At 47.2% G+C, this 22,882-nt stretch overlaps 1 protein-coding gene across 1 annotated transcript in view; it reads left to right on the top strand.

Moving 5' to 3' along the window:
* The window catches only part of WASHC1 (WASH complex subunit 1), a 472,355-nt gene that overhangs the window by 360,589 nt on the left and 88,884 nt on the right, over positions 1–22,882 (top strand). Inside the window, exons 5-6 of the mRNA XM_086949478.1 lie at positions 5,277–5,413; positions 6,258–6,393. Coding sequence (XP_086805604.1) covers positions 5,277–5,413; positions 6,258–6,393 — 273 coding nt within the window. The remainder of the gene's footprint in view (positions 1–5,276; positions 5,414–6,257; positions 6,394–22,882) is intronic.

The following is a 22,882-nucleotide window of genomic DNA, read 5'->3' as shown; positions in this document are numbered from 1 at the left end:
CACACCCTTGACGTCAAGAGGGCACTAATGTATTACATTGACAGAACCAAAGATTTTAGGAAAACTAAGCAGCTTTTCGTTACCTTTGCGTCACACCACAAAGGTAACGCTATTTCAAAGGCTGGTATTGCTAGGTGGATCGTGAAGTGTATTCAGATCTGTTACGCAAAAGCTAAACGTACTCTTACAATTCCACCAAGAGCCCACTCCACCAGAAAGTTGGGGGCCTCTATGGCCTTCCTTGGAAACATTCCCTTAGAGGACATATGTAGAGCAGCCACATGGTCTACCACACATACATTTATAAAACATTACTGTGTAGACGTGCACTCTAAACAGCAGGCAGCTGTAGGGCAGGCTGTTCTCAAGACACTTTTCCAAACTGCTGCAGCTGGCACGGGCGGCCGCCGCTAATGGAGGGACTGCTATGTATTCTATGCACAGATATGAATTCAGCAGCCCACATGCCTCGAACTGCAAATGCTACTTACAAGTATGCATCTGTTCTTGGCATGTAGAGCTGCTGACATTAGTATCGCCCGCCCTCCTCCCCGGCGCCTGTAGCAGCTGCAGTGTTCATGTATATGCTCATAGCATGGTCATCACTCACATAGTTCACTCCATCTCGGCCACAATGGCTAAAAACAATCTGGGGATGGAGGCGATGCCCATGCGCACTGTAGTCCAGGGGAGGAGCCACCTATCTCGTGATACTTCAAAGACTCTTCCAGGACAACAATGTGCAATCATCCGGACCCAACACTAGGCGGCGATCTATGCACAGATATGAATGTCAGCAGCCCTACATGCCAAGAACAGATGCATACTTGTAAGTAGCATTTGCATTCTTTTCACTGCCGCATGCAGGCTTAATCACGTCACCATAAAACTCACTCACGCGCCTCTAAACTATCCTGTACTGTGCCTTTTTTTTTTTTTAAAACCTTTATTAACATTTAAACCAAATACAAGTATGGGCCTACAACCCCGGGGGCCGGCCGCTAAGCAGTTAGATTAACAGAGAGCAGTTTTAATCACATGCAGCACCTCGGGGAGCAGAATCTCCATGCTAGCGTACTCTTGGCCACTGAACATCACAATTAAAAACAGGATATAAAAGGTTTTCATTTTATAATATAAGATGGAAGGATCAGGTGCCGAACAATTTCCCAGCAGCGAAAATGGCAGGCAGAATAGTAAACGTATCGACAATAAACAGTACCGATCAAATCAATGGCGCTGAAACAAGAGGTCAGGATGTGAAGGAATATTACGGTCAATTCGCCCCTGCAGTTACCTGCCCTAAATCCCAAAAACACCACGAAAATTGAGGCACAGATGAAAAAGCAGGGATTGATACCAAAGGAAACCCACTGCACTGACCCAGAAAAGAAAAAAGACAAAGAAAGATAAGAGAAGAGAAGAGAAAAAAGGCCATAGAAACAAAAATAAAACGAAAGATCCCCTCCCCCAACCCCCCACCCTGCACCCCTGCAGATGACTATGGCCCCCCCACAGCAGTGCGCCTGTCGCCAGAGAACCAAACCCGAAATATAGAAGAAGAAGAGAAAAAAGAGAAAGAAAGGAAACCCCACCTAACGGGGAAGCGGAGGAGGGCAATAGTCTATGCGCTCCCGGTCTCTCCCCCCGCCCTATCAAAGGGGCCCCCCTAAGCCAACACAAGTAAAGTTGTCCACCATACAAAAATACCCCGGGGGAACCACAAACCCCCCGCCCCGGAATCCGTCCGTAGATGAAGCAGTCCCGTTACCAATAGATCCATCGTAAACGATTCAACCCACAATCTCAGCCTTGGCCCCGCCTAACAAAGTTGCCGTGTCCCTCGGATAAGAAAAGCCACATCCCCGGAAAGTCAATGTTCACACAGAAGCAGCCAGAGCTTGAGTCAGCGATTAGGAGAGGAATAGCAGGTCCCAACGCACACAGCTTGCACCAACGATGTCCCTCCCCGTTCCCGAAGCCAAGCATCGTTCCATCCACCATATTGGGAGACCGATTGGGGAGGGGGTGCGACTCATTCCGACGCCGATCAAAGTGTGGGCCAACAGTGTCCAGGATGGGGGAAGCAGTGAAATGCTCCGATAACTGTAGGACCGTGGTTTCCGAGAACTTAAGAGAGTCGCCAAAATCAGCACACACGATGAATTCCGTTTCTTCGGGGGCAGGCTCAGCTTCCAGCACCGGGTCCAAACATACCAGTAGGGCTTCCAACAGGGGGCAAGTCGGCTGCCGGGTCTCAAAGAGCAAGTCAGGGCTCGTTCCCGGTCCTATGATTCCATCTGTTGCCGACAGCCAATGATTGACCTGGGCCCTCACCATCGCGTGAAGCGCCGCAACTTCCGCCATTACCATCCGCAAGGAAGGGCCTCATTAAGTCCGTTCCGCCGGGTTCCATTCGGCCGCAGGCATAACTAACCCCACGGAGAGGCTCCCTCTCCGGGGCAGGATACGCCAGAGCAGAAACAGGCCGTGAGGGACGGGCCAGCAACATGCAGCAAAGTGCGGCGGGACCCCTACCCCGGGGCACCAGCGGTGCTAGTGCCGGGCCTCCGGGCCGGGGCCCCCGCGACGCAGCACCGCGCACCACCCGTCGCCTCACCTCAGGTACAGCACTAGGCAGCAGATGGTTGCAAAGTAGCTCAGAGAGATTTTCGAAAGTTCCAGGGACCGGACCAAACCACCCTCGGCAGTCCGTTGTTGTTCACTTTGGACCTGGGTAGGCCAGAAATCGAGGCCCCGGCTTCCAGTCTGGGTTAGGCCTAAAAAATGTTTTCGATGTTACTTCATACCAGAACATCAGAAAAATTTCGCGATCACACCATCGGGATGCAGACTAGTTCACCCACACGAATCCGGGGCAGGAGATCAGGATATTCGACAGGATAAGCGAGCGGAGGACGGGGGTCAGCAGAGCCGGGAAACTATGCGGCCATCTTGGTTGGTGTCGTAGCTCCTCCCCGACACTGCCTTTTTTTGATTACCTTTCTCTATCTTTTTCTTAGGCTATCATGGCTTGTAAAAATTAGGCATTATCTTGTCCTGATGATGATCCCCATGATTCTGTAAAAGGGATCGAAACGCCGTAGACTCTAAAAAACACCATATACTGTGTATTATATTATTTGCCAAGGTTGGCAAGTAATGGTGTTTAATGGAATTTCTGTCATTGAAGAATTTGCAGGAAATGCTTTTGCCTAAAAAATCTTGTTCTATTCTGTGACTTTTTCCTCCTTAATGTTGAAGGTATTCCTTCAGAATATTTTTTGCTAAAAGTAAAAATTGGACCTCTGTCCGGCTGGACAAGTCATTATTTAATATAGTGCCATTGTGTCTGTATTTATTTTGTGTTGATATCTTCTTGTGCTTGGGACCACTGTTGTTTTTCCAGATAGAAAAATAAGTAAGCAACTATTTTATAGTTATTACGAATTCAATTCAGTGGTAAAATATGAAGAAACTGGTACTTTTAGAAAGTTACCTTTTCCCTGTCCTAAGCCAATTTGCATTTGCTCTCCCCCTTCTGCCAGAAAGTAATTACCATCTGAATAGGTGTGAATATGTGTGAAAATATTCCCCTGGAGCAAACGTAACCTGACAGAATATGCAGGGTGGGGCTGTGAACATCCTTTTTGATAATACAGTGCCAAATCCTGCTAGAATGTCATATTCTGCTGAACAGATCTGCTGGGGTTTTAAATGTAACACTTCAAGCACTGTTAAGAGGCCTTCCCTGTCACAGGCAGATGACACCTGGGCAGGGCCCTCCCTTTGTCCTCGCAGCCAGGCCCTGATCTCAGTGGGCTTCATTTTGGCTTTAGTGTTAAATCATGCCTGGATGTCCAATCCTGCTGGACAGGTGTGTATGGGTTTTACGTGTGATACTTGGGGTGCACTTCAGAGGGTGAAAATAGGATGTCTAAACAGTTCTTGTGTATTCACTGCCTGGTTGCCTAAAAACCTTGCTTTATTTAACCAGACTTCTGTCTCTGGGTTTGTCGGCACAGCGAGGCCCGAAACTGGATTTTTTCTTTAGATTGAGAGGGCACGAGAATTAACATAGTACACTCCCCAGACACATCTCCAGCCCTCAGAGCTGGGCCGAAGGGTTATGCCTGCTCGAAAATGCCTCAAGTGGGTAAGTTTGGCTGCATGAACTTTTACCTCTTTGTTTAGAGGATGCCTATGAATCATTCCCACCCACTATCTCATGCCAGACACAAATGTGAAATGTGGCCTCTCAGGCACCCACTTCAGAACACTCCTGGACCTGAGGATCAACAGAAGAGGACTGGACCTTCTGTCTATGACCTTAGAGGACCTCTAAAGGACTGGACCTCGTCACTCTTGCACCCAATAGAAAGAAGGGGACTCCAGGTGTCATAAGGCTGATCTTCTGTTAAAGCTACAAGGACACAACTAGCAACAAGAGGCCGTTTTGCCTCTTCCTGACAACTTCTGAGTTTCTGAGTGCCTCCACTGACGTCCCCGAGAACTTTAAAAATATACTCCTGTGGTAGATTGGTACTTAAAGGACTATCATCAGAAGGTAAACTCTTTGACCAGGATGAATATTGTTGTATCTGATTCGAGATCCATCTCAGTCAGCCTCAAAATGAGCCTAGATCCTGGTCTACTGTGGAGTATCATTGGCACTTCATGCTTCTTGGAGCTATTCTGGTTCTCCTTATTAGATGTTTGGGGTTTTGGTGTAATTTTGTTAATTACGGTTTACACTGTTTTTCAAATTTGGTTTGTGGTTTGTTTTATGTTGCATTTCACCTTTATTATTTTTTTTGTACTGCATAAATACTTCACACATTGCCCTAAAGTAAGCATGTATGTGCCATAGTTACCAAGGGGTTGAGCTCATGTTGATTTAGTGACTCTGAGAGTTCATCCTAACAAGGGTTTTAATTATTCTGTGGGGTGAGTAGTCGCTCACCCCGATTAGTAATCCAATTTCTTACAACACCCGGCACATACAGTGCATCTACACTGTTGCCAGAGTTGGGCTGAGGTACCTGAAGTAACAAGTGCATTTCCTCTTGTGGAGTTGATGTAGGGCCGTCTATTAAACTTCAGCGCCCCCTGTAAAGTGTGTGATTGAAATCCCACTGTGTAATGTTGTTCTTCCTTATCAATCAGCTCCTGGAGTAGCTAATTTAAGTTTTCAAGGCACTGCATACTTGAAAATATCCAGTCCCTGACATACTGTAAATAAAATTAACACCTGATGTTGGTTGTCTTTTTCCCAGGAGAAGCTCAAGTACTTTCCTGTCTGTGTGAACACCAGGATCCATGAGGAAGATGTTGCAGAGGAAGGCTTGGGGAGCCTCCCAAGGAACATCAGCTCAGTTAGCTCACTGCTGCTATTCAATACATCCGAAAACTTGTAAGTATTAGTGATTAGGTGGAATCCTACTGTGTATGTACCACTACAGAGGCTAGCACAGCTCCAGTGGGTATTATTAAGTAAATGAGTTTCTAATAGAATTGTAGAAGACTGGTGTAGCAAAGACATTGAAATTATGATCTCTTTTTCCAATGAGTCACGTTTTGTTTTTCAAATTATTGCGAAGATAACATTTCGGTACATATGCTAAATATCAATTGGAAGGTTCAGTTCTTTTAAAGACCAATTCTTACAGAAGATAAAGTCCACAGTGGTGTCTTTGTGAACATTTTTTTAAAATTCACGTTGTGATGGTGAGATAATCCATGATGGATGAATCTTCCTGAGGTGTTTAATTGATTTGTTTTCCCATATTGGTAAGCCTCACATCCATCTACTCTCATCCACTAGATTCTTCAAAATATTAAAAACCCCAAGCGATATCCATCCTACCTGTCTCAATCTCATCAATTCTGGTTCTTAAATGTTTTATATGACATGGTACTACACCTCCTGCCAATCGCCTGAAGGAACATTTATAAATAGACTCTTATAATGAAGCATTTCTTAGAGATGTTTTTCCAGATATGCCTTCCTTGTAGGCAGTTCCCAATCAGTGTTGAAAAAGAAAAGCAAGAACGAAAGGTATCAAAATCATGAGGTTGGACAATTCAATAAAAGCCTAGAGGCAAGTGTGTAGTTTCTTTTTTTTCCATTAAAACCAGCTTTGGTAGTGAACTATTATTGGCTTCGTTTTTTTTTTTTGGGACTTTTCTGTTTCAGGAAAGTGTCATTATTAAAGTTCCTGTATTTTTAGCTTTGTGAATATTTTCTTATTTTTTAGATACAAAAAGTATGTTTTCCTGGATCCGCTGGCAGGTGCCGTAACAAAAACTCACAATACCCTGGGGACGGAAACCGAGGAGAAACTTTTTGATGCACCACTATCAATAAGCAAGCGAGAGCAACTAGAACGGCAGGTGAGGCATAGCAAATTTTCTCATTATGTTATACTAGTATTCTATGTATTTTCTGATCAGATTCTATTTTGTGATTGAGGCTTTTAGCCTCCTGTTGTATATGTATGATTTGTGTTCCACGTTCTTTTGGAACCGACTGGTTCTAGGAACGTCAGCTTAGCTAGAGCAGTTTGCTGTGTTCCTGGGAGCATCCAGACATGCCCATGGTAGTGAGTAATCATCTATGCTTATTACAGCTATTTTGGATTCTACAACTTTCTTCCGGCTGTCATTTCAATCCACCATGCCACATTTTGGGTCCAGGAGTGGGGTGGGGTGGGATTTGGAATATCCTGAACTTACGGAGCTGTTATATGATCGTTGACCCACCAACATCTCTACTATTACCTATTGCCTGGGAAGGAATTCTGGATAATTAACCCAGCAGACACCCGCATCATAGTAATCATGAGTGCATTTGACTTTGCGTGAATTTGCTAGCACTTACTTGCGCCTTTGAACTTTACCGTTTTTGTTCGAGCGGTTGCTGGCATTGTTTGAGTGGCCAGCCGCATTCTAACCGTGACGCTCGCTTGTGTTCTCTACTCGAACTCTGAGCTGGAGCGCAGCACGTTAAGCGTTGCTGTGCGCAGAGGGCGCCGAGCAAGATGGCCGCACGTATTTGAGGCTCTGCCGGGACCGTTCATAATTTGCTATAAAATCCTGTATATCCTGCTGCTTTTACCCCCCGACTCGATGGCGAAACTCACCTGAAGCGCCTGGGACTCGAGAGTGGTGCTCTCCCTTGGGTGAGAGGGTCGTTTGGCCCGTGTTTCCGGACTTGCCGAGCGCTGCCTGCCAGACGACCAGAGGCGCGCGAACCAGTAGCGTGATCCGCCCAACGGCTTGGCGCTTGTGGTCCGCTCCCCCTGCACGGATACTCAGCCTGGTGACCTGCAATCCACACTGCGGGTGGTGACGAAGCTTTGAGGACGGCGAGCCAGTGCCTGGAGCCCAAGCGGATTGGAATCCGACCCCGCTGGTGGTGGTGGTGGTGGTGAGTGGGGCGAGGGCCTACGCGAGACCGGGGCTGCGGAGGCGGCGCTGGGCCGCACTAGGCCTCGCCGCGTGAGCTTCGACTGGCTGGGGGCGAAACGGCGTTGAAGCACTGCGGATGAGCGTTGGGGGAGTGCTACAGCCCAGCGTGATTGGGGGGCCCCTTGTGCTGCAGATCCACGTGGTCGGACGGATTGCTGTTGGACCCGATGCTCTTGGCCTACCGCCTTGGGTGCCCTGTTGCTCCCTGAACTGCGGCTGCTGGGGAGAAGGACGACTAGGCCCTCTGAGTTTTGGCGCTCGCCCTTCTGCATCGCCTTGGGAATAATCTCCACGACCACACGGGCTGTTGCCTCGGGGCTGAGACGAATATCCTGAGGGCGCCATGGGCAGGCCGGAGCGCAATCAGCCCAAGATCAACTTTGAGGCCAAAAAAACGGTGATGTCCTCCTCACAGTCGCCGCCGGACGCTGAGAGCTCGGGGCGGTTGGTGGTGCCCCGAACCTGGAGACCACGCTGGTGGCGATGCAGAAAACGCTGCAATCCATTGAATGCACCATGGAGGCGGTCAATCACAGGCTCGACCATATGGCGACGCAGTTCGACCGGCAGAACAAAAGGATGGGCGAGGTGGAACAGAGGGTGTCTGCTACGGAGGATGGACTGGCCACGGTGACCACTAAGGTATTCAATATGGAGAGGGTGCTGGCGGTGATCCAGGCGAAGAACGAGGAGTTGGAGGAAGGTCCAGACGAAACAACATTCGCGTCACAGGCCTTCCGGAGTCCACGAATGTGGGTCGGATGGAGGACTTTATGCAGAGAATGCTAGTGGACATTTTTGGCTCGGACCAGTTGTCGAAGGTCTTCATCGTGGAACGGGCACACCGCACCCTGGCGAAGAGGCCTGTGCCTGGGGCCAATCCACATCCCATTATCGCTCGTAAACTTAATTACAAGGATCGAGATGTTATACTTCGGCTAGCCAGGGAGAAGGGCACCATTGAATACCAAGGGAATAAACTTGAGTTCTTCCCTGACTTCACTGTGGCGGTACAAACAGCGCGTAAGGAGTTCGCCCCAGTGGAACAACTGCTTCGAGATGAGAACATTCCATAGGCCATGTTGTATCCTGCACGTCTTCGAATAGGGCCCCCGTCGGACAACAAAATCTTTGCTACCCCTAAGGCTGCTATGGACTACGCGAAAAAACAGAAAAAACGTAAAAGGGACTCAAATGTTGCAGGAAGGGGAAGGGGACCTCATGGAAGATGTGGAGTAGGCGTCTATCGCCTTGCGAACTCCTCTGTGTTGGCGAAGCTGATCCTGCTAGATGCGTTACAGCTTGGTACTGTGTACTTTTTTGCCCGCTGTGTTGTTTACCCTGTTTTACTTTGCGGGCCACTGCTTTAGAAGGTTTTTTTGGTACTCCTTCTTATACTGCACTGTGATTCATCTGTGGGGCTGATGTGGATTGGCTCTCTGATAGCATGAGGCTAATATGCTCAGATTTACTTTTGGGTTGTGAACAACTGTAACTGTACGTAGGGTGCTGTACGAATGGTATGTAGTTGCTTGAATGTCCTTTGATATTTGCGTACTGGTGTTTTTGATGAGGCTATGTTGGGAGGGCCATTTATTTTGTTGAACACGCTGGGCGGACATGATTTGCAAGGATCCTTGTAGCTCTGAGGGTTGGGGGGAGGGGCGGGATGTTCTAATCGCTTGTACGGTCCGCTCTCTCGTCAGATTTCTGGCGGGAGTTGTGCGCCACTGTGTCCCCGCACATGGGAGATCCCCACACACTTGTGAATATACGGTTGGGGTTGTTGGGGGAGGGGGGATGGGGTCAGCTTGGGCAGGTTGAGGATGCTGAAGTGGGTGGTGGGAGGTTGGGGGTCTTTCGGTCTTCCTGGGTACGGTCACAGTATTTCCTTGAGTATGATGGGGGGTGTGCAGGGTCTGTGCGGGGGTTGGGGGGCTACTGGGCATTGTGTTCCCTGATGAGGGTGACTCTCCTTACTGGAACTCGAAGATTGCGTGGCTGTGTGCGTTGTGCTACTTATGGCCTGGGGGGTGGTCCTGCAGCCTTTGGGATATATGTCAACTTTGGATGGATGGACGGGGGGGGTAAAATTGCATGTGTTACTTGGAATGTGAGGGGGTTGAACTGCCCTCAAAAGACTAGACAAATGTTGGCGTATCTCAATAGGCATGGTACGCATATTGCCTTCCTGCAGGAGACACATCTATGGGGCAAAGCTGCAGAAACTGTGGGTCGTAGATGGGCGGGAGTTAGACTGGCGTCGAACAACTCCTCTTATGCACGTGGTGTAATGATGCGGATTAAAAAAACTGTGCCGTTTGTTAAAATACATGAAGACATTGACAAGGAAGGGCGATATATTATTGTGCATGGTAATCTATGTGGTACCCCTGTCACGCTCCTTAATGTGTATGGACCAAACGTGGATGACCCTGATTTCTATATTACACTTTGGAATAAGGTATACATGCTGCCACAGTCGGCTGTGATTTGCGGTGGGGATTTTAATGTAGTTCTGGATGGGGAAATGGACAGGAAACAGGACAAGCCCTGGGTACGGAAGAAAGCGGCTGCTGAGGTTCATGAGGGTATGCAAGGACTTGGTTTGGTTGATGTGTGGCGTCTGAGGCACCCGGGGAGGAGAGAGGGTACTTGCTATACCTCAGCGCATGACACTTGGTCGCGACTGGATTACTGGTTGGTGACCCGGGATGTGAGTGGATGGGTGTTGGAGGTTGACCATCTGCCGCGCACGCTCTCTGACCACGCACCGGTCCGCTTGATGTTGCGGATACCGTCGTGTACGCCTGCTCCGTTCACTTGGCGCCTATCGCCGGGAACCTTAACTGATCTGGTGTTACGCGAACGGCTCAGAACTATCATTGAGGAGTTTTTTGAAAAAAATGTTGGCACGGTTGAAAGTATGTGCACAGTGTGGGAGGCCTTCAAAGTGACCATTCGTGGGGCGTGCATTGGCCTTCAATCCGGAGTCCTGACATCACTAAGAGACTCCATGTCTAGGTTGGAAAAGGGAGTTGTTGGTATTGGAGCGACAGTTGGAGGAATGTCCTGGAGAAGCTCTACTAGCCGACATTAGATCGAAGGTTTCTGAGTGCAACGAATTAGCCGATCAGGAGGTGAAGTTCTTGTCCAAGCATACCAGGGCGCGCTATTATGGTGAAGGGGGCAGACCGGGGAAAGGTCTGGCGGATCGCATAAGGGAGCCGTGGGCCAAGCATTGTACGGTGCAGGATGGGGGGGCGGTCGTAACTGACACGCCTGGCATCCTGGGTTGCTTTGCGAAATATTATGAAGGCATGTACGAGTATCGGGAGACGGCGACGGAGGAAGAAATAGCTCAGTACTTTGAGGATATAGCTCTGGTTTGGCTCTCAAGGGGTCAACAAGAATTCCTTATGCACCACATCACCGAGGAGGAGTTTCGGGAGGCGATAGCTGCTCTTCCTAATGGGAAAGCTGCCGGCACGGATGGCTTGCCATCCGAATTCTATAAGGAGTATGTTGATCTTTTACTCCCACACTTGGCGATGGTGCTGGAGGAAGCTGTGGACCGAGGCCAATTCCCGACCACGATGAGAGAGGCGCTACTAGTTGCATTGCCGAAGCCCGGGAAGCCTCCCAACCAATGTGAATCGTATCGACCTCTCTCACTAATGAACACTGACGTTAAGATTATAGCTAAGGTGCTTGCTACTAGGCTGCGACTGCTCCTCCCGGTAATGGTACTGCCTGATCAGTCGGGATTTATACCGCTCCGGTCTACCACCCACAATCTCAGGGCTCTTTTTGCCGTATTGCATTTGCTCAAACCGGAATTGGCTGCGGTGGCGGTCATGCTTGACGCCGCGAAGGCTTTCGACTCAGTCGCATGTCAGTATATGATAGCCATTCTGCATCGGATGGGGGTGCCCTTCTTTTTTACATCGTTGGTAACTCTTCTTTATACTAACCCCGTAGCACGTGTGAGGGTCAACGGCCACGTCTCAAACTCGTTCCCGGTGTGGAGGGGCACTCGGCAGGGTTGCCCTCTCTCACCCTTACTATTTGCCATTGTGATGGGGCCCCTGGCCTGTGTTTTGAGGCAAAGGTATGCTGACGCGGCTCTGAAATTTCCCCTTCGGTCGTTGGCCGTGTCCATGTATGCCGATGACATGGTTCTTTATGTGCGCGAGCCTGCACGCCATCTTGAACCTATCCTTCGAGAGTTCATACGGTTTGGCCGTCATTCTGGATTGACCATCAACTGGGATAAGTCTGTTATGCTGCCCCTCACTGATGTTACCGTTCCTTTTCCCTTGGAGTTTCCACTGGAATGGGCTGTGGACTCGGTGCGCTATCTTGGGATTCAGATTCATCGGAATAGTCAAGAGGTTATTAGAGCCAATTATGGAGTGGCTGTCTCCAAACTAGAGGATCAGGTGGCTCGTTGGATTAAGCTCCCTCTCACCCTTGCTGATCGTGTGTCTTTAATCAAAATGGTTGTGCTTCCAAAATTTTTGTATATTTTTGTAAACATACCCCTTCAGCTGACGTCGCACTTCTTTGCCAGGCTGCGCTCTTTGCTGACCACCTTAACCTGGGCTGGTTAAAAACCACGAGTGACGTGGGATGTGCTGACTAAACCATATGCCCTGGGTGGTTTCGCTGTGCCGGATATGAAGCTATATTACTTATGCGCACAGGTGCACTTTGCTGCCTATTGGGTGTCCGCGCCCCCGTACACCCCGCGCGTGGCGCTTGAGGCCAGTGCTGTGCTGCCGTACCCGTTGAGGGCTATGGTGGGTAACACTCACTCAGTGTTTGACAAGGGCGAGGTGGATACAGTCCGTTCCACGGCTAATGCATGGCGGGAGCTTGGTAGAAGAGCAGGCAGGTTGCCGCTATATGCTCCAAGCATGCCGCTATTGTACCATTCGGACATATGAGTGTCGAGTGAAATTGGTGGTCTGCAGGTCCTTCAGGGTGCTGGTCTACACACTATGGGAGATCTCTTCCCAGGGGCCAAGTTCCTTTCGTTGCAAACTGTGACGGAGCAGTCCACGAGTGTGGTCATGGCTACCTTCATCTATGTCAGACTCCGTGCGGCCATACACTCCTTATATCCTACATATCCGGAGGAACCTCTAGCACTGGGGGCCTTGCAATTAATCTACACCGCGACAGACAGAGTTAAATTGCTCTCCAGACTATACTGCGCCGCTCAAGAAGACGAAGGGGGGGGGGGCTGTGCTGGCTAGGGCCAGATGGGATAGATGTCTGCCTGAGCCATTAACGTATGAGGAATGGACTGAATGCTGCTCCATGACTGGGGGCTATGTGGCCAACAGCAATTTCCGCCTTCTCCACTTTAAATTTATACATCAATGGTATTATACACCTACGCAGCTAGTTAGATACGGTCTTTGAGATTCTGCGCAATGTGTCCGGTGTGGAGAGGATGATGCGGATTTTGTGCATTTGGCGTGGGGGTGTGCCCGGGTGTATGGCTTCTGGATGGCTGTGACTGAGGCGCTGACTAAGATGACGGCCACAGAGGTTGCGATGGATATACGGCTGTGATTGCTGGGGCTCGCCTCTGGAGTGCCAAATAAGGAGCGGAGATTGATTGTCCTGGCTTTACAGCATGCTAAACGGAGAGTGGCTATGGTGTGGGGTGGCAGGCGAGCGCCTGATGTTCAACTGTGGCTAAAGGACCTGGCCTACTGCAGGGATCAGTTGACTTGCTATGCTGAAACTCTGCCGGAGAAGTCGCGTCCGCGGGACATTTGGGCTCCATATACTGCATGTATGCTTTCCCTGGCAGGTGACGACAGTTCTGGTAATGAGGGCGGGGATCTACTGCCTGGTGTCGGTGTGTCTGTGTGTTTGCCTGACTAAATGGATGTGCTGTGTTGATATCGCTGATGGGATGTCTTTCTCCTTTGATGTGTATGGACCCTGGGGGGGGCTGTCCTGTCCGTAGTATTAACTATTTTCACCCAACGACTGGTGGCACGTGCTGGGTTTCAGATCTGAGGTTGCACAGTTCGCTCGATCGCTGGCGGTATCTTGCGTACCCTCCACACTGTTTTAACATTCAGCATTACTACTATGGACTTTTACTGTGACCAGGGACCGGGATTGTTTGGGCTGGGGGGGTGGGGGTTGTTGTTACATATAACAATATAAAATAAGACCTATAGGTGATGAGCGAGGTACGACTGTGGAGGATGAACTTGACTTGAACTGTGGACTATTGTCGCCCTATGCACTATTGGATTGTACTCGCCTGATATCCTTTGATATGTGCTTTCAGTTACTAACTGTTGATTTTATAGCAGCCGGCCCTGTGCAGGGTTGTAGGCACACTGCTGTGTATGAGAGCATATTTGAAATAAAGGTCTTCCAAAAAAAAAAAAAAAAAAAAAAAAAGCTTTGCTGTGCGCTTGAACGACAACCCGTACGCCGGGTGCGTCTTGATGTGCGCCAGTGGCCATCTTTGTTGCTTCGCTGATCGTGTGTGGATTTTCGGCGATCGGTTGATGAAGTGCTAGTGGAGTTCTTGGCAATAATTTGCGAGGCTCATTTCAGACTTCCTTGCCTCAGGTGAGAGTGACTTCAGTTTTACTATTTATTTTTTGACTGCCAACAAATACGATTTTAGGAGGCATCTTCTTTCGACTGTTAGGGTTATTACTATACCTCGGAACCCTTTTCTACTTCATTTACATCCTTACCAGACACCAAGTTAATTCCAGTTAGGGTCTGCTGCTACTGGAGTATTTTATACTTCTTTATTTGTGTCTATTTACCATGACTACAGTTCAAGATGCTGTGCAACCTCCATCCACCCTTCCTACAAAAACCGGGAAGACCTGACATTAAATGGAAACAATGACTGAGAATCTTTGAAAATTATATCAGAGCAATTGATGCTGTGGGTTATTCTCCCACCAGGAAGGCAGCACTCATTTTTAATTATCTTGGTGTTGCTGGTCAAAGAGTATTTAATAATATTCCCATGGTGGCTGCACCTGCAGGGGAGTGACATACCTTGGAATGTGTATATTGAGGCCAAAGAGAGAATGCGGAAGCAATTTACTGATGAAGCAAGTGTTCTCTTGGAGAGACACAATTTTTCCAAATGCAAACAAGCGTCAGACAAGACAGTGGAGGAATATATTGCTAATTTGCGTGTTCTGGCTGCAAAATGTGAATCTGAGAATAACATGGATATTTACATAAGAAACCAATTTGTTTTTAATTGGTATTCTAAGAAAGTACAAGAAAGATTATTGACCTGTGAAAACCCGACCCTCAACAAAACAATAGACATTGCTAGGAGCATAGAGAGGCCAATAATAACGTCTCAAGTTATGAATTCTGAAGCATCTACCCATACAAATGTGTTTCGCTCTAATTCACCTGTGAATGCAATTGTTGATGAGCCTGTTGTGGCAGCCATTTCTAAAGTATCTAAGCACTAAAGGGGGGGGGGGGGGTCATAAATGTGGGTCAAAAAATCACTTGGGAAATCATCCCTGGTGTCCAGCCTTGGGCAAAAAGTGCAATTGTTGCTACAAGGTTGGGCATTTTCAAGGGGTGTGCAGGAGCATGCCAGTTAATAATGACAAAGTCAAAATTAACTGCGTTGATGTTTCCTTTAGCTACTGAGATGGTGAATGAATGCAGTGAAAGGTTCTCCCCAATGTTCTTCTCACTATTGATGCCCCATGTAAAGAAATATTCAAAGACCCATTTTGTCATGCCACTGTGGATGGGAAAGTTTTGAGTATGATGGCTCCAGTCACCATTTTGGCTGATTATCATTCTACAAACACTGGTCTGTTAATACTATACTTAAAATGGCTGACATTTGTCCTAAGGCCTTCAGGAAACAAGATGTTGACCTGATAGGCTATTTTGAATCTGTACTTGAAGTATTGGGTCGACAGACAATTACCAAGGTTTATGTTGTAGTCAAGGGCAGAGGTATCATTGGGTGGATGGACATAGCCAGGCTGAGTATTTATATGCTTCCCGGTCGTCAAGAACCCATTGTGCTTGATGGCATGCCTTTATTAGCCATAGAGAGTTACAAGTCTGTGCTGCACTCAATAGCTGCGAGGTTTCCTAGTGTTTTCTCAGACACCATCGGTAACATGAAGGGTTTTAAACATACCATGAAACTTAAGAAAGATAAAGTTCCTGTCAAACACAAGGTGCATCCCGTGCCTTTGAGCACAAGAGAAGGACTGAAAGCTTTATTAGATAATTTGATTTCTCAAGGTGTCATCACTAAAACTGAATCATCTGAGTGGGCTTCTCTGGTTGTTTTGACCAGAAAATGCTCTAGGGATTTGAGGCTCTGTGTGGACTTGAGGTCCCTAAACTAAAATATTGTAGTGGACGGTCATCCACTTCCCCGCATTCAAGAAATGATGGTGAATATTAATGGGGCAAGGTTTTTCTCCACCATTGATCTTCACTCAGCTTATCATCAGGTGCCCTTTAGTCTTGAGTCTCAAACTCTAACCACCTTTGTGACTCCCTTCGTAGCCTTCAAATATCTAAGACTTCCATTTGGACTTGCGTCCGCCGCAAGTGTCTTTCAGAGAATGATGGATACTATATTTGGTGATGTACCCCATGTTCAGGTCTTCCAGCATGACATTTAGGTTTATACCTAGACCGAGGAAGAACACATACTTGTCCTTAACAAAGTCTTTGATCTCTTGAGTAAACATGGCATGACTGTCAAAATGAACAAGTGCAAGATGTTTATCCAAGAAGTTGAGTACCTTGGCCACGTTATCTCAAAACACAGGTTCAAACAAAAAGCTTGTAATGTAGAGGCAGTTTGCTGTGTTCCTGGGAGCTTCCAGACGTGTCCATGCGCGTGGGTCATCATCTGTGCTTTTTAAAGCTATTTTGGATTCTACAACTTTAAACCCGCTGTCATTTCATTCCACCCTGCCACATTCATAGCAAAGGTCTCCTTTTATATTCCTCAAACTTTGTTTTTATTGTTCTAACACAGATTTTTAATCTTCATTCTGTCGCATTGTAAAGAATTTTCATGAGCCACTCAGCAGCTCTTGTTTTGTTGCTTCTTGTTTAGTAGTCATTACAATTATTGTAAAAATTGTGAGTACTTAGCTGGCCTTCATTACATATGAAGAATGTCAAGCTTCACAGTACAAAAGGATACCCATTAGTTTATATCAAAATTGAGCTATCATATAGATATGTAGAAAAACGTCTTACCTTGAGGTCACTTGATGGATCTCTGTGTAGATTAAATGATAAAGTGCATGTGTCCAAAACACTGCATTTTTAGTCTCACTGCCAATATTTCCTTACACAAGGTTGCTGGAAGAAAGTCTACAGAGCTTACAGGAGATACCTTTGTTTGTTGAAGCACACAAGGTGCGCACTGCAGCTCCCCATGGTGCTGAAGAGTTTTGCGTGCCTGCTGATGACTTCTGTTGACTGTAACAGACTAGGGTTAGTGGTTGTTCTCAGCTCGGCCTGGCAGGCTCTGCCTAGTCTTGCACAGAAGAGCAATGAAATAATGGCCCCCATGATGATCAAATGCCATGACTGATCACCACCCCTGCTGATATCTTCTTGGCTGTGGTCTAGACAGCAGTGTCCCTGTGACCGCCTGTGTTCACTCAAAAGTGTTTACCAAAGTGATGCCGCTGTCTGCCTCTGCTGTATTGCATTCCTAGACTGATAGTGTGAGAAAGTGCCCTCTTTCTGCATGGTTGCCCCCACATTTTGCTGAACTGCTGATGTGCTTTGACTAAGTGTGCCCTGGGCTCCTGCCAATCAGGTACCCATGGCCAATACAGTGTCAAAGTCCATTCTTAGACATTGTAAGTGCAGTGATGCCATTAAGAGTATATGGTGCTGGGACTCTGTCATTACGAACTCCACAGCACCATAATGGCATCACTGAAAACTGAGAAGTTTGGTATCAAACTTCTCAGCACATTAAACCCACACTGATGCCAGTGTGGGTAGGATTTAATGAAAAATGCACACAGATTCCATCTTAGAGATGCCCTCTGAAAAACGACCTACCACTGGTGTCCCTGCTGAGTTGCTGCTTTCTACTGCCACTGCCAGACATGTTTCTGGACACCTGGGTTGATTGCCTGCTGCTTTCAGGCCCGAAGCAATGCACATCCTGGGACGAGCTGCCAAGTGGGCAGGGTCCACGAAGGGGAAGTTTCAAAGGCTTGCTGCCTTTGTGAGCTTCCCCAGGCCACTTGCTGCTTTTAGCAACTGGTCCCCACTGGTCCTGACCCTCACTTTGGGCGGGAGAACTGGCGAGAAAAACAAGTGAGAAAGAGAGGTGTGCCCACCTCTGCCAACTCCACCCCTCAGGTGGGGAGGCGAGGTGAAGCACGACTCTCAGTCCCCGCCATCTTGCAGATGGGGGGGATCTAGCCAACCAGGGAAAGGCTTATGCCCCCCCTCCCTCTGGAGGGTGGCATAATAGGGGGTGTACCCACCCCAGGGAAGAGACCCATTCGTCCCAACCATTTATCTATCTGTAACACCCCTAAATCTAGTATTTAGGGGCACCCCTGAACCTTGCTTCCTCAGACAAGCAACCAGAAGAAGAAAAGGACCAAACAGCCGTGTTGAAGCTAACAAGAGGGGGACGCCCACTGAATTGGCCCCAGTCCTACTGGCTTGTCCCACCTCGAACCTGCTCCAGCGAAATCCCGGTGTGTCCTGCATCCAGCAACCTCTAGAAACTCAGAGGACCTGCCTTCCATCCAAAAGACTCCTGTGAACACGTAATTGGTTCAACAGACTCCAGCTTTGCAAGGTTCTGCAAGTTTGCACCACTCTGCAGCCGATGCCGGGGGGTAAAGTTCGAGTGGCCCAACAAGAAGAGGAGGTCTCCCCCGCGAGCCTGATCAGAGATCCGGTGACCCTGACCTGCCTCAAGCTGACACCTGGAGCCTCAAACCGGAAGGTCCCCTCAACCGCGACCAGGAGCTAAGAAGATCCGACCCTAAAAGGCACCCCTGCACCTGACGGCCCACGGCCTTGGGTGGCCCAACCGACGGTGCCTAACCAACCCCCAACATCCAACTTACCTCTCCAAGTGGTGGTCACCCCAAGAAGACCACCTTCCCCGGGTCTGCAGTGTGTGTGCACACCAGAGACTCCCCATTGAAAGCTAAAGGGCACCCAACACCAAAACAGCACTCTGCTCCTGGCCGCCACATTGCCGCTAAGGGTGTATCTTTTGTGGTGTCCTAAACCCTCATTTGCCCCTGAGCTTAAGTCCAGGAACTTTACTCCCACAACCCAGTGGCCTGCTCGTCCGCAGCCACCTATTCCCCCATTGGATAACATTGGACCTCAGCACCTGGCCGCCCTAATGCCGCTGAGAGTGTAACAAGAGTGCATACTGGACCCTGGAGGACCCCCTGAGTCTAACAAAGTACTTACCTGTTAACCGATAACACTATTTTCCTCCATAGGATAACATTGACTGTTTTACTATGAAAACGTTTCAAAGTGTGGAGTTGGAAAATCTATATAAACCTTTTACAACTGTACTAAATAACAAAAATGCTTTTACTTACCTGTTTACAGGAAATGTCCCAGTGTAGTATCCAGGTATGCTACTCTGAGTAAGAAAAGTAATCTGAAAGTAATTTATTGATCATATTACTTGTTATTTACTCAGGGCCATCAGCTCTAGGAAAAGCATGAATTTTTAAGCAAACCACTTTTAAGATAATTTATTCATTGGAAACTTTTTAAAGTGTGCTATTTGATTCGTTATATGTATCATACTGTATTTTCAGCGGATTGCGATTGTTAAGTGTATTTTCTCTTTTAACATGTATTGTATGTATGTACTTTTATGGACATGATTTACATGTTTCCGAATAAAGTTTTTGACTTTGACTTGATCATATTACTAAAAAGCCCATTCAAAGTATATGTACTGTATTTCCAAAGCATTACATTTTTCAGTAACAGTACTGTAAATCAAAACAAAGTACATATACAATTACAATCCAAACTGTGTTACAACTGCATTACTACTGTAAAGTATGTATTGCTTACCTGTGCCAGGCTTGCTTGGTTCTAGAAAATAAAATAACTAAAAGAATATTTTTATACAAAAACAATTGGTCTGAAGTTCAGTCTTTGAGTGTGTAAACTCTTCTCTGCTATCTGTAGAGACAGACTCCTGACCCTTTCTGGGGCAGATGCTGGGTCTTATGATCTCATGGAGAGAACTCTGATTGAGGGATTTGGACTCACAACTGAGGAATATAGAATTTGATTCAGGGGGGCTCACAAAACTCAAAACCAATCCTGGATTGACTTTGTAGACTACTCAGTTAAAACACAAGATGGTTGGTTAACTGGACACAATGGAACCTATTGCAACAGGCGATGCATCCGAACTCACTCGTATGTGAGAAGAGAGCTTTAGTATAATGTGGGGGTGGCGCCATATGTCAGCGAGGTAGCTCTCTGTATGGGCATTTGTAAAATCAGTGCGTGCCTACTGGCCCATTGCGGGGTTGCGTGGATGCTGGATCGGTATTGCATAAATTCACCTACCGCACTTACTTTGCAATTAGACTATTCAGAGTGTCCTTGCTTGGTTAATGTCTAATTCAAATCAGGGTGTCGGCAGCCTGTGGTGTGATCACTGGTGGGGTCACTGAGTCTGATTGAGGACTGCATGGTGGCTATTCTCTCCATCCGACACTTTGTCCGCCAGCTTGTGGTGGTCATCTCTATGGAAGCTAATGTCTGTGGTGAGGGTTCCAAGCCTTTCTTCCATGGAAACTCTGGAGTGTTCAAATGCGGCCAATACTTTGAGTAGTGGGAGAACACTGGGGTCTTCTGAATTGGCAACCTGTTTAATGACGGGCCCTGATACCTTTTGACTCTCTGTTGGATTCATTTGGGCTCCTGGCGGGGTAGTCCCACTGGGGCGCTACTGACACTGAGCCACCCACTTCTCCAAACATTCATGACAATAGGGTTTGTCGAACAATTTACCTGGTTAGCTAGAGCTATCCCAGATCGCCCAATGTCCCCAGTGGCAGAAATTGGTTCTAAATCTTAAATAGATATGTGCCACCCCTTTACACCGAAAGAATGGGACGGATTACTTTTCCATCCACACAAACGCACTCGCAGGGCTAGGTGTCAGCACATCCAAGACAGCGTATTCCACTGAGCTCCGCTAGTGCAGCTCTGTAAAATCTATTCAACTGCCACTTCTGGATGTCCACCATGCCTTACTCCAAAGCACAAATTCTGGGGCTGCCTAATGACGCAGACGTTTTGGGACACAGTCTGCACTAGCCGCCAAGAGTTAAGTACTTTACAAAATCTGGTAGGGTGAGAAGCAGATCTCAGACTTTCCCTTTCTCATATCGAGGTACTCTATCACAATGAGATGGAAGGCTTCATCCCGGTCTGGAATGACCCTTTGGCTCCCCACAGTAGTCCGCAGGGCTGATATGGAGTCAGTAGCCCTGAGACGGAAAGAGAGACGAGCACTCCCGAAGTATCCTGGTGCTTATTCGTGGTACAAGCTGATTTTCTCCTTTAAGGGCTGCCTTAAAGATGATACCAGACCACCTTAGAAAGAATCACTCTTGTTCTAGAATATCAGTGCTGTGATTAGTATCACAATGAAAGACCTTTAGTGTAATTATGACACTAGATGGGGTTACTTGTCAGATAGTGCATGAAACAAAAAATACTGTTCCTCTGACCCCAGGCTAAGACATGCCCTTATTTATATTGCTCATACTATATGACATGGGGCGCTGTTGTCTTAGAATGTCTTATTTATTATGATGTGATTTAGAGATTCCCGTGCCCAGAGTCCTATTCCATATTTTAGACACCCTGCTTGCTGGGAGACTTAATAGTGCAAGTCACAGAGTTGCATTGGAGAATCTAAAACTGACCACAGAACCGAGAGGCCTGGGGGCTCTAATTTAAAAAAATGATAACTTTATTTCACAACATCAGTGTCTGCCCGTTGGATGGCCATGTACTGAACATTTTCATGTACCCAAATTGTTGAACTGTTGCCATTTAATGTCGACAAACTGATGTCACTGATTCGAAGTTTCTCACTGTTGATAATTAATTTCAAATGTTTATAGCGAAAATGTCCTGATGAATAAACTATGTTGCCATTTTGTGTTCTCTGTATATGGAGGTCAAAATAAAAAGGAAAGAAAATATGGTTAAAAAAACTGCCAGCTTGGACTCATTGCAACAGGTCAATTGCATGCTCAGGGCTGTACAGGTAAAGATGTATATATACCCTGGACATCATTACCATCCACACCAAGGTAGATCATGCTCACAAATACCGGAATACCTGCCTGTTCTTAGCACACTGGAGCTGGAAATCGCAAACCTTGACTACCTCATGAATTTTAAAGATGGTCGATGAGCTGGGTCAGTGCTGTTGCGAGCCTCCTTCTCCCGGTATCCCATTCCCAGGCACACGCTGACCGACCAAGCTAAACGCTGGTCCACCTGCACAGCGTAATCCATTCCCACTCTCTATACCAGAGATTCTGTTTATCGTTCCTTGCAATGAAGTTGGAGGCACTTATCTGCACCATAGGCTATGTATGCAAAGTGGTTCCTTCAATGAATGAGCAATGAAAGGTGGGCTCAGGATACAGCCATGGGGTACATTCTTCACCCGAAGCCTCTTGAACCATAATCTAGGTGTCGGCATATTTCTGCAGATCAGCTGCTGTTAGTCCAATATTTCTGGCTGCTGTAACAGTTCAGATTATGGAGGGATTCACCCGTGAACTGCATTACGCATGTGTATTTTTCTTACTGCTGTAAAGGTTTGACCTAAAAATAACTCTAAAACTCCTGGACGCTGCTGTGCTTGATTGTTGCAATCAAACGTGGTGTGATGAAAGGTGCCTGTTCCCAGACTCCTGGAGTCAAGTGTATACTGATTGCACCAGAAGGTGCTTTAAGATTCTGTAGATTTCTCCCTGATGTAAAGGCTCTCGTTGTCCTCAGGCACCCTCCCACATCATTTAGCCTGAATCTCTTCTGTCATCTTGCACGGTTTATTTTAGTAACCATATCTTAGTACGAGATAATTACGACAGGCTGAGCCTTAATTAAAACAAACATTACTCGAACAGCCAACTTTTAAGCTTTTTCCTAAAAGACATTTGGTATTGATTGTTGTGTTGCTAAAGTTGGAGATATTTTTTCTGTCTTGTTGGGCTTGGCCCTCTCGGGAGGGTCTCCCACGATACTTTTGCCCTCTATCCTCCTGTTTTCCGAACCTGTCTTTGTTGACTTTGTGCACTTTACCACTCTAACCAGTACTAAAGTTTGGTAAAAT

This window comes from Lissotriton vulgaris, unplaced genomic scaffold (assembly GCF_964263255.1).
Source record: "Lissotriton vulgaris unplaced genomic scaffold, aLisVul1.2 SCAFFOLD_1850, whole genome shotgun sequence".
NCBI classification, from domain to species: domain Eukaryota; kingdom Metazoa; phylum Chordata; class Amphibia; order Caudata; family Salamandridae; genus Lissotriton; species Lissotriton vulgaris.
The sequence above is the reverse complement of the archived record's forward strand: the minus strand, read 5'-3'. Positions and strand labels throughout refer to the sequence as shown.